Raw genomic sequence first — 11,351 nt, forward strand, 5'->3', positions numbered from 1 at the left:
TTCAATGCTGTGGGGCCTAAGCCTGTTAGGCTATCTTTCCCTACTGGCACTGAAAAAGGACCACCACAACTCTTGTGACCTTGCAGAACAGAACCAAAGGCTGTAGCTGGTTGCTTTTGGTAAATGCTAAGATTTAAGCTTTTCTTGTTCTACCATGGAGCTTTGTTCATACTTTACTTAGGGCATGTGTTGAAAGTAAAGGCAGAACTGCCCCATAAACAAGTGGTTTTCTTAAAACTTTCCCCTGTGCCAGGCTGATTATGGCAACAGTATCAGTCTTTGCCCCTTTCAAGAGTATGGCCTAGTACAAGAGACATTTGTATTTGTGTATTTTATTGTACTTAGTGTGATTCTTACTCAGCCTCATCCAGAAGTGAAATTTACATACTCCTATTGAAAAGAAAACAGGAAATATAGTAAAAGGAGAAAAGATACAGAGAAAATTTGAACTTTCTTCTGGAGTGAGTGCAAAAGAGCCTGATATGATCAGTTATGAAGAAATACATCTTAGGAGTGCAATGTAAAAGCAACTTGAGCTTCTTTTCAGGGTTGGTAACTCCTGAAAATCTCCTTGCATAGGCACTGCTGACAGGAGTGTTTCTGCTTCCAAGGCAGTATTTCTGGCATGAGAAAGTTAGGAGAGCTGAGCTTTAGCACATTGATGTACAAGAGTTCTCCTGTTACTGTAATCAACATTAGCACCTCTTCATTCTGCAGAGCTGGCCTTCAAGCTCAGTCTAGAGCCTCAGCTCAGATGCTCAGGTAGTTCTGGCTATTGTTCAGCAAGGAAGAGTCAAGGAACCTTTGTGATGGGGATAGATCATGTAGTGTGGGTAGATCAGAGAGCTAGCCTAGTTGCTGGGTTTAGGAGTGTGTGGTCCACCATCAGTACAGGAGCTGCTTTTTCTCTCCCCACAGTCAGTGAACAGGAGGAATCAAGGGATTAGAAGAGGAATTTTCACTGCTGAGTCGGAGAGTTCAATAGCTCAAAAGTATCATCCACAACCTGCCAGAGGCAGTTCTCGAGTGGGAAGTCATTGTCCACCAGGTTGACCAAGTAGTAGTTGTCATGGATGTACTGGATGATCATGCGAGAGGGTGATTCCTCTTCATAGAGCTTGGCCCATTGCTCAATCCACAGCGCAAAGGCCTCATCCTGCCAAGGAAAAAAAAACTAGTGGTGTAATGCACATGTTAGAGCTGCATTTTCATACTACCTCATTTAGTAGTACCAGTGTCACACATGCCTGGCCAGCCTGTGGCCCATTTCCTCTCAGTAAAAATTGCAAGAGCTGAGCAAGGAGCCTCGTGCTTTCCAGTCAGTAGGAAGTGCCTGAACACAACTGTTGAGAGCTGAAAGGAGACACGTTTGCAGTACAATGGCTCAATACTGCCCCTTTGCGTGTAAGAGGGGAGGGAGAGCTACTGCCCAGAGCTCTGGGGGACAGAACAGTGATAGTGGTAGCTCTCAGGCGCCCTTGGTGTCTGTGAAGAGCTCTTGCTGGAACAAAGTTCTCCTTATCTGAGGAAGCAGGAGGAACAACATCTGGACCTCTGCAAGCCAATATCACAACAGTACTTACTTGTGAGAAGTGTAACAGACTAAAACCAAATCAGACACACTGACTTTCCAGGGCAGCACAGCAATGTACCGAGCAGGAGGGAGGACTCACCTTCCAGGAGAGGAAGCTTACAGGATCCACTACAGTGGGCTGGATGATCTCTCTGCCTGGGAAGATGCCCCAGGTGACAGCATTGGGTTGCAGATCCGGAGCGTTGGTGATATTCTGGCCCTGCCAAAGGGAGGAAAACCTTTCTGAAGCAACTGCTGGAGGAAGATTGACTTGTTTCACTTTCCCTTTTCTTCAGTCCCACTTTGTCCCACTTGGTTCATAGTGATATTTGAATCTTTGGTATTTGCCTCTCTCCTAAGGTAGCGAAAGTGTCCTGTAAACAGCCTACCTTGACATTGACAATGTGGTAGTTCACTCGCAACTCGTACTTCTTCAGCACTTTGAGCAGTGCTGTGACGATCTCGCTGGAGGTGAAGAACTCCAGGTATGCCTGCAGGGGTGGAGAAGGGGAAAGAGAATTAAGAGCCTTTACTCATGGCAGGGCTGGGACACATACAGGCAACTAAGAGAACAGCTGTACAGTCTGCTGCTTGGAAACCAGGCAGCTTAAGACTTGTGCGGCTGTTCCTGGAAACCTGTACTATAGAGGAGGCTTGAGCAAAGGGCAGAGCTAATTAGTAAGAGAACTGGGGGAAAAATAGGAAGAGCAGAGGTAACAGCCCAAGAGCAGCCACCTCAGGAAAGCTACAGCCTTCCTGTTTAGCACCCACATAAGCAGACAGGCCGGAATAAGCTCCAGACAGGGTAGCCACAACCACTGTGCCTGGGAAGCAGCCTGTGCCAGAGTGGGGTGCATGGAACAGGCTTGGGCTTGACCCCTGTTGTACATGGCACCCTGTGAACAGCAGTGTCTCGCCAAGGTAGCCCAGTCTGGCCGGAGCAGAAGTCAGAGGTCTCAGCTGGGCTCTCCCAAGTACCCTACCATTCCCTGTCCTCATCTTTTGTTCACAATTCTCCCTGTGTGTGTATACAACCTAATTCTATACTTGCTCCATCTACTGCTGCTCTGTGCTTGGCTGCTCCCAACAACTACTTCCCCTCCCCCCATTTCCTGGCTATTGTGTGTGATGATGGATTTCGCCTCACCTCGGGGGAATTTTTTTCCTTTGAAAACATAACTGCATTTGCCATCTGCTGGTCTCATGGCTTTAGCGGTTTGGATCTGTTTTGAACAAGGCTCCTTTGTTTCCTAGTATGAGCCACTTGCTTGGCATTTACCTTGATGGGAGATTCCTATCACAGCCATTAGTGGGAAGGCTCTAGGGCCTGAAAATGCATGACAGTAGGAGGCAGGGATGGGAGATAAGAGTGCTTGCAGGCCAGAGAAGGAACCTGGCAGCTGTCTGAATAGCACAGCAGTACTGCTGTGGGGTGGGAGCAATTCGTGGAAAACTCTGCCTTAGAGAAGGACAGATAGGGGAATTTTTAAATGCCTGGTTATTACCGTGAGAAGCTGGATGGTAGAGATACTACCTTATTGGTTCCCATTTTATCAAAAACCTGTGTGCTTCCCGCATCACTGAATGGGATCGGATGCAGCGGGCAGGCACATGTCTATCTAAAACTTCATAGCCCTATTTTAGAAAGAAATTACTAATGATAACTTGCTGAGAGGAAAACAAAGAAACTATAAATGTTCAATGGATGTTTTGATGGTGGGAGAAAACAGCTAAGTAGTAACCCATAGAGATGACAGTCTCTTCCTTAAGACACCAAAGGAGCTTTGCCTCATCTCAGCAAGAAGGCATTAAGATGAGGAGCAGGCAGAAGGATTATCTAGGTGAAAGCCTAGGACCTCCCTACCTAACAGAGACCAAACTAGGTCATAACTCTTTGCTGCCTAGCCCAGGGTAGTACAGTACCTTTTGGAAGACATAGCCCCCACTGGGCCCCCAGCCTACAATGGGGTCTGTGGATGGTTTGCCATTGATGTTTGGCTGGGAGTTGATGGTGAGGATTCCTCGCCTGTTAACCTTCTCCAGCTGCTCCTTCAGAAGATTGGTTTCAGTAGCAAGAGGGTCGTCATTCCAAGGCATACATGTAACCTACCGTGAGGAGAAAGGATGGCTCACAATGGATGTAACAACTCTTTCGTTACCTTCTGGATACTGAAGGAACTCAGTAGTGCCCTAATGGTCTCAAACACACCTACTTCAGGACAGAATTCCCAGATTTGCTTCAAGGGGCAGGATATCCTCAACTCGACTGCTGAAGTCTGTCGGTACTGGTCCTGTCATAGTGTAGCAACTTTCCTTTTATGTTGAGCCCTAGCTCTGGCTGTTGGATTCCCTTCAGCCACTATCTCAGCAAGTCTTTTTTGATAGGGAAGTGCCAATTCTTGTTTAGGAGAACAATGTGGTACCAGGAGCAAGAGGAAATATGTGCTATTGTCTGTGCCACACTGAGCACCGCTTCCTGGGCCATGACTCACCTTGTGCCCGTTCTTGTTGGGTTCTCCTGTGATGTAACATGTGAACACCTCAAAGACGCTTTCCTCACCAGTCAGCTCTTCTCCCCACATCTTCAGGAGCTCCTCCCGGGGAGACTTGCTTTTCAGGTAAAAGAGGTAATAGTCCTTCAGTTCCCCAAAGGCTGGAGAGGAGGAGTTACCCCTGTAAGGGGAGCAAACAGAGGATTAACAGGCCACTAAGGAAGACAAGATGATTTGGTGATGCAGGAAGACAACCACCCAGGAAAAGTACCACCCAAAAAAATCCACCTAGAGATCAAAAGCCTCAACATCTTGGTGCCATTCTCCTCATCTCATTCAAATCCAAGCAACTGGGGACCACTTTGTTAAGAAGCCACCTGTTCTGTCAAGGCCAAAGCGTGCCCAGGACACCCACTAACAACGGTGACCAACTGTGGAGCAGGCTTTCATACCACACCTCTACCTTACTGCCACTGCAGGCTGACAGCTTACCACCGTCCATTGGGGAAATCGTCCCATTCTTGAGTTCGATAGATATAACTCTTTGGCCTAGAGGCCCAGAAGATTGGCCGAACATCTTCAACTCTTCTCTTGGGGTGAGCACTGACTGCCCAGGGTAGAGGCCGCCTGCACAGGAGGAACAGATATTAACACAATTCTGCTGACTTTTCACTAGAGGCTGGAAGACCTTCCCCTGAAGAACTTGCCTCTGGGGACAGCAAGTAACAGGGGCTGAGAAGAGTTCTATTTGTCAAGAAGTAGGACAGAAAATTCTTTATGGAAAATCTTTCCCACTTAGTTCCCTCACAGGATACTCAGTGAGTGTCTATTAAATGGTTAAGTACAGGACTGACACCTGAAATTGGGTGAGGTACGGGAAAAGCACTGTGTGAAGCTATTTTTAACAAGAAAAAACAGCTATCCATTTTCCTTTGCTTCCTCTTGTCTATGCTGAAGCCTGTGGACTCAGAGAAGTCCACATTACCTTTATCAGCCGCAGAGAACCCTAGAAATCCACAGCGGGAGCTTATATAGCACCTAGCCTGTAAGAGGGGTTGTGACAGACCTCAAAAACCATGTTTCTTCCAAGTGGCAGCTCTAAGAGTTTAGGTTTTTAAAGTTCCAGAACAAGCTACTTTAAAGCTACTTGACTAAAACAAATTCCTCCTTCAGCTGTCCCCTCTATTCATCCCAGCTTTTCAGAGACCTGCAGGAAAGGTGAACTTCTAAATGCAGAAAGGTGCTTAATAAAAAGAAAGGGGAAAAAAAAAGCAGCTAGGAGACGTGCCAACCCATCCATTGCTTGAGCCTTCAGTAGATGGGATGGATGGATGTGGAAGAGGAACTAATAGAAGCCAGCATGTCCTGCTCACCTGGGGTCCTCCTTCCATATGCCCAGGCGCTTAAGGACTTCAGTAGTCGCCACTTCCCGATTGAGGGTGTAAAAATGGAGCCCATGCACCATGCCACTATCCAACAGCTCCCGGCACATGGACACTGCCAGCTCCACCCCATAGTTCCGGATAGCCGCATCATTGTCCTTGATGGGTTCAATCACATCTTTGATTTCTTGAGGCACTTCCAGTTTGGAGAGCTTCACCAGCTGGCGCAGGGAGTGGTAACCCTGGATGAAGATGCAGGGGATTTTCATTTTTCCAAGGCCCTTTTCTGACATCCCAGTAACACAGGTACTTGATCTCGATTTTGTGGCAGATTTAGAATTGGGGCTTCTGGGTTATATTCCTAGGCCCTATATCTCTAGGATGGTAATGCAGTCCTGGTCATGTCACTTTAGGTGATTTCTTCCCATTTCTTGTTGCCTGAGCCTAACATGCTGATAGTGATGCCTAACCCCTTAGGACTGGCAGACCGTTCTCTGTTATATCCCTTTTTGCCATATGAGTACAGAAAAACCTTTTAAGCTTGTTATTACATGCCTAGGAGTTTAATTTGGCAAACCACCTACAGATTTATCACGTTTAGCACTCTCACTTCCTAGAAATTTTGTGGAGGATACTAATAGACCTCTCTTAGGCCCTGACCCACAAACACCTAATATCCTGGATCCTTATTCCCTCCCCGAACCAGAATTACAGGATTTCACCTGTATGGGGAAGATGCCAGGAATAATGGGGCAGGTGATGCCAATGGCTTGACAGTCCTTCATGAACCTGAGAAAGGTTTCTGATCGGAAGAAAAGCTGCGTAATGATGAAGTCTGCCCCAGCAAAGACTTTCTCCTTCAGGTGCCTCAGGTCTGCCTCATAGCTCTCTGCTTCAGGATGACCCTTGGGGTAGCCTTTTGAGGGAAAGGAAAAAAAGAAAAAGTGAAACCCTGGTGGTCAGGACAACACACTAGAAATTAGAAAGTAGCTAATCTGATAGTGCTGTCATTTTACAACCCAGGTCCAGAGAGGGACTGCTGAGCTGACTTCCCTACTGCAAACCCTACCCCACCCTCTGCAGTGAAAGACATTTACCTGCCACGCAGATGTCAAAGTAATCATCAAATTCATTGCGAATGTGCTTAACCAGGTCAGCAGCATAGTTGAAGCCACCTACTTCTTCTTCCCATTCCTCACCAACAGGATCTGAAAAGAGAACAAATCCACAGCTCTCTCCAACTGTTTGCTGAACTCAGATCTGCTGGTTCTGTGAAAACCTCCTGTCAAAAGGAAGACAAGATGAAACCTCCAAGTTTGCAGTTTTACCCATGGACTGCTTTTGTCTATCCTTGAGCTGGAGGAACTGCTACCAAAGGGATCAGGTGACATGCAGTCTCAGCATTTAATTCCTGCAGCAGAAGGAGCCTCTAAATCTCATTTTTCCATTTTTGCCCTGGAATTGAATGCAATAGCAATACAGCCTCAGCCCTACGCATCATAGGACAAAAGGATTCACCTCCACGCAATGCCATGATGTTCTTCAACCCGAGCCGCTTGGCCTTCTGCAGATGCCCTGTAATGTCATCCTTGGTCTGATTGCAGCATGTCATGTGCAAGATGGTCTCCAGGCCACAGTAGTTGACTGCAGTGTTGGCAATAATCATGGAAGAGGTTTCCTTGTCAGATCCTGGGTCCCCTGCAGGGTGCCACGTCACATCAATGAAGAGTGGACCACCTGCTCCCATGCGGTCAAACCTGTGGATTTTAGAGCTGCGTTAGCCTTACAGGTAGCCAACTCCCCTCTCTTTGCCTGGGATATCTTCCTCACTGCTGGAATGCCAGCAACAGGCAGAGAGAGCTTGGATGACAGCAGCAGGAGAGACCAAGAAAAGTGTTGAACTAGGAGTTTAGCAAGTGGCCAATGTCAATAAGGAAAGCCATCGTTTAAGGCTGTGTGAGGAGCTTACACATATCTTTGAAGAGGCTGCAATTCAAGTGTTCTCTGTAGAATAAACTTCCTCCCAGCACGCTCTATTAGACTGATGTGTCTTCTGATAGACAGCAATGCAAGTCCCATTCCTTTAGAGATGGGAGACTATACTGCAACCCCGTTCCCAGCTTTAACTGTAGAGGCCACAAATATGAAAAGATGGGCCAAATCTCTGTTGTGTTCCCAAGCATACCTAACAGAAGGAGTAAAGGCTCCCCTAACTTGTCTCTCTCCTGCTCTAGGTTGGAACAGACCCTTCTGTTTAAAGTAAACCTGGCACTAGCATACAGCAGTTACAAAAAGAGTTATGAAACTCCTTCTTCTGCTCCAGGTGAGTACATGGTGGCTCCTGGGGCTCCCCGCCGGGCTCCAGGATAACATTTAGCTCTAGGGACACCTATCTTAGAGGCTTAAAACTGTAGTCCTCAGAGGCACAAACCTTAGTGGCTGGATGGTTCTGAAAACAAGTGGGTCTCTGTTCCAGAGACTTGGGCACACTTGCCATCAATTATTATTTTCTGCTTTTAATAGGTGCTTTTCTGCTCTATTGCCCCCTAGCACTCTGCTTCAACCCCAGAGCATGACAGTGGGGTTGCTCCATCTTCACAGAGCATGGGAGAGGGGAAACAGTCTGGCCCCCTCAGTAACCCCACCATGACACTTAACTCTTCAGGGCCTCCAAGGAAGACAAGTTACCTGGTGTCCATTACCTTCCTCAGCAGGAAAGCACAGCCCCATTACCTGCTTCGTCACCTGGAAGGGGAGACAGAGCATGGGGCAGAGCCTGCCTCATTAGCTATTTCCCAGCCCTCCACCAAAGACACTTCATCTCCCCCCTCTCCCACCCTGCAGCCCTCACCTGGAGATGAGATTGACAGCAGCATTGGCTGTGCGTGGAGGGAAGAACTCCAAGGAGAACCACTTGTCTCCAGAGTCCTGCCGTCGGCGCATCTTCTCCCGCAGTCTCTCGTGACGGTCAGCATCGAGGACAGGGGTGGAGCAGCGTGAGCTGTCCTTAGAGCTCTCGCTTCCGCTGCTGCTGCCACCATCAGACTTGGAGCTGGAACTGGCACTGCAGGTATGCTGGGTCTCATTGACCATCATGAGCTCTCTGGAGGAGGGGAACAGAAGGAGCACAGTGGGTGCAAGACAGGACACAGATCTCAGCAAGGAGCAGTTACTGCTGGGGTGGGCAGCGGATGATGAAAAGGAAGCCTATGCGAAGACCCAACACTAATCATTATCAAGGAGTCCCTTTTGCCAGCCCTCACTATAAGCTCTAGTGGGGGATCTGGTGAAAACACAATAAAAAGCTTGTGTTTAGATAGTGCTGAGAGAAACAGCATAGCAGATGGCTTCATGCCACTTTGATGCAGCTCTTCTGTGCCTGCTGGGTCAAATTTGGCTCTCAAAAGAGTCAGGTCAACATAACTTTTGCCCTGACTACAACTTAGTGAGCCATGATACCCATGTGCATCAGGTGAGGTCCTCTTTGATCTTGTGGCCTTGGGCTGGACATGCCAGCAGATTTTTTTTTTCCTACAGCAGCAGTTTCTTGGACTACGTCCATCTTCAGTTTCCATTATGTTTGTTCCCAAAAGGCAGTGCAGTGTAGGTAGGGGATCAAGTACTAACGGGGCAGGTACACGAGAATGCACAAACTATTCCTATGTCAGGAAAAAGCGAAGAATGTCCTCTGATCAGGTCATCCGCACAAATACCATCCTTTGTTTTGCTTTGCTGGCATCAGACAGTTGCATTTCTAACCATTAGCCTTCTTCCATAAGACACACCATCTCCACAGGTAACTATCCCCTGGGCCAATACCCACTCAGTGCACGCACTCAGCTCTTCCCTTTACCAAGGAAACGTGTTCCTTTCCTCAGCAATTGTGGCTGCCTGGAAGCCAGGTCAGCAGAGACCCCCTGCTTCTCCCTGCCATGCAACATGATTAGCTGTGCTTGCCTGGCTTCACCGAAAGGATAACTGCACTGCAAGTCAGTGGTAAAAGTGGGTCCAGGATGCCCAACTCCACTTAGGTCCCCAAAGTGTTTCACCCTACGCCTTTAAAATTAGGTAGTAATTAGAGATAATTAGAGAAGAGCTGCCATAAGATTTGGATCTGCGTTATTTGCTTATGTACCTGCCAAAACTTAAAATTGTCACTGGGAAGCAGCAAGTTGTCTGAGCGTTACCTAACATCAGAGTTTGTTTTGGAGGAAATGGTTGCACGAGCTAGCACGCACTTTGTCCTTATCATAAGCTCTGTGGGCTTAGGTCATCCAAGAAGAATTTGAACTTATCTTCTACTGTTTACACTGAGTTGCCAATCAAGCAAAACCCTTTGGGAGAAAGTCTACTTTTACCACCTGGAGACCTCTCCAGCTGGCAGGAGATATGAGAAAGGAGCGCAGGCCTTCTGCTGCCAAGAGGAGCCAGGAGTCCTAAATCTCGTGTACTAACATAGCGGGATATGATAAAAATCGGCAGCACAGACCTATTGACAAGTGAAGCAAAAGCAGCTGGGTGCACAGTAACAGCCCTGACCGAGCTCTCCCAAAGGACTTTGCCTGACATCCACGTGGCACTAATCTGGGAGAATTATCCCAAAGCCTATGTTGGTGATCAAGGTAGTGGCACAAAATCACGTGTAGTCAACTCCCGATCTCTTGCTTCTAGCAAGTGTACCACAGCACCACACGCAAATCAAAGGACCTCTGTTTTCCCGCTTGAGATTTAACACCCATCACAAAGGAAGGGTTCACATCGCTATAGGATGAGACTTGCTGTTGAGGAAAGGTCCTTATCTTACTGGTAGTCTAGAACCACAAAGACAGGAGAAAGGCTGCACTAAAATTTTGTCTACAGCTAGCATTTAGAACAGTTTCCTTACCATCAGATACATCACAGACCTGCTGGCAGAACCTCGCAGCTATTGCAAAGAGAAAAAAGATTTTCTAAACAACAAAACCAGTTGCAAAATAAGACGATTTAAACACCCATCAGCTCCGTTAGGTCAGCACTGCTGTTCCTCAGTCTCTACCACGCTGCAGAGCTCAGAGCAAAGATCCGCACCCACGCCAGCACGTTAATGCCGATCAGCGTGGATGTGCCTGTTGTGTTTACATGATGCTGGTGGTGCCTGTTTGCTTTGCTGTAGGTTATTTTTACCGCTTCCAGGCCTGAGCTGACACCGACACACGCAGTGTGGAGGTCTGCATCCTCCTAAGCTCAGTTTTACCACCCCAAGCTAGCCTCGGCTGCACAGACGTGCACACGGGGTGCACCTGCCTGCGAGGGACCTGTCCAGGGCCTTGCTGTCCTGAGCCCTGGCATGGGGCTGACAGCCCGACGGGGCGGGCAACGGGCCGCGGCTGGCTCTGCCGCCTTGCCGGCGGGGCAGCGGCACGGCCACGGAGGGGCCGGCGGGAACGGGCCGGGGAGCCCGGCCCCCCCCCCCTCCGCGGGCTGCCGGAGGAGAAGGGGCGCCAGCAAGCACCGGGGGGGGGTCCCTGTGCCGCAGCCGGGCTCGGGGCCAGGCAGGGATCAAGCTGGAGCCCGATCGCTCCTTCACCTCAGCTGACCCCTGCGGGTGCGCGTGCTCGGCCCGAAGCGGCCGGCGGGCGGGCGGGCAGCCCGGGCCGGCATTGCGGCTCGGCTCGCGGTGGGGGTCCGCAGGCGGTGGGGGTCCGCAGGCGGTGGGGGTCCGGCCCCCCCCTCCCCGGGGCCCCGCTCACCTGCCGGCGGTGCTACGCGCTGCGCATCGCGGGCGGCCCCATCCCGCGGCGCTTTAAAGCTGGGCGGGGCGGGAAGAGTCACGTGGTGCCCCGCGCTTTCCCTTCTCCGACATGGCGCCGCGACCTCAGCTCCTCCTGAAGGGGGCGGGGCCTAGGCGGCGGCTGCGGCGGGGTC

At 49.4% G+C, this 11,351-nt stretch overlaps 1 protein-coding gene across 4 annotated transcripts; it reads right to left on the bottom strand.

Annotated features, from left to right (window-relative positions):
- Nucleotides 1-316: 316 nt before the first annotated feature.
- Nucleotides 317-11,340, bottom strand: MTHFR (methylenetetrahydrofolate reductase). 4 transcript variants are annotated; one of them, XM_075773550.1, is made up of 13 exons: nucleotides 11,177-11,231; nucleotides 8,299-8,550; nucleotides 8,136-8,192; nucleotides 6,966-7,204; nucleotides 6,545-6,655; nucleotides 6,170-6,363; nucleotides 5,439-5,689; nucleotides 4,558-4,692; nucleotides 4,066-4,246; nucleotides 3,497-3,679; nucleotides 1,963-2,064; nucleotides 1,674-1,793; nucleotides 317-1,156 (listed from the first exon to the last, which is right to left on the bottom strand). In XM_075773550.1, the coding sequence occupies exons 3-13, from the start codon at nucleotides 8,144-8,146 to the stop codon at nucleotides 959-961; spliced, it is 1,725 nt and encodes a 574-aa protein (XP_075629665.1). In that variant the 5' UTR covers nucleotides 8,147-8,192; nucleotides 8,299-8,550; nucleotides 11,177-11,231; the 3' UTR covers nucleotides 317-958. The 4 variants fall into 4 exon arrangements, with proteins under 4 accessions (XP_075629665.1, XP_075629664.1, XP_075629667.1 ...); XM_075773549.1 differs by lacking the exon at nucleotides 8,136-8,192 and having other exon boundaries at nucleotides 11,177-11,340; XM_075773552.1 differs by lacking the exon at nucleotides 11,177-11,231 and having other exon boundaries at nucleotides 828-1,156; nucleotides 8,150-8,192; nucleotides 8,299-8,436.
- Nucleotides 11,341-11,351: the final 11 nt, after the last annotated feature.

This window comes from Balearica regulorum, chromosome 21 (assembly GCF_011004875.1).
Source record: "Balearica regulorum gibbericeps isolate bBalReg1 chromosome 21, bBalReg1.pri, whole genome shotgun sequence".
In the NCBI taxonomy this organism is placed as follows: Eukaryota; Metazoa; Chordata; class Aves; order Gruiformes; family Gruidae; genus Balearica; species Balearica regulorum.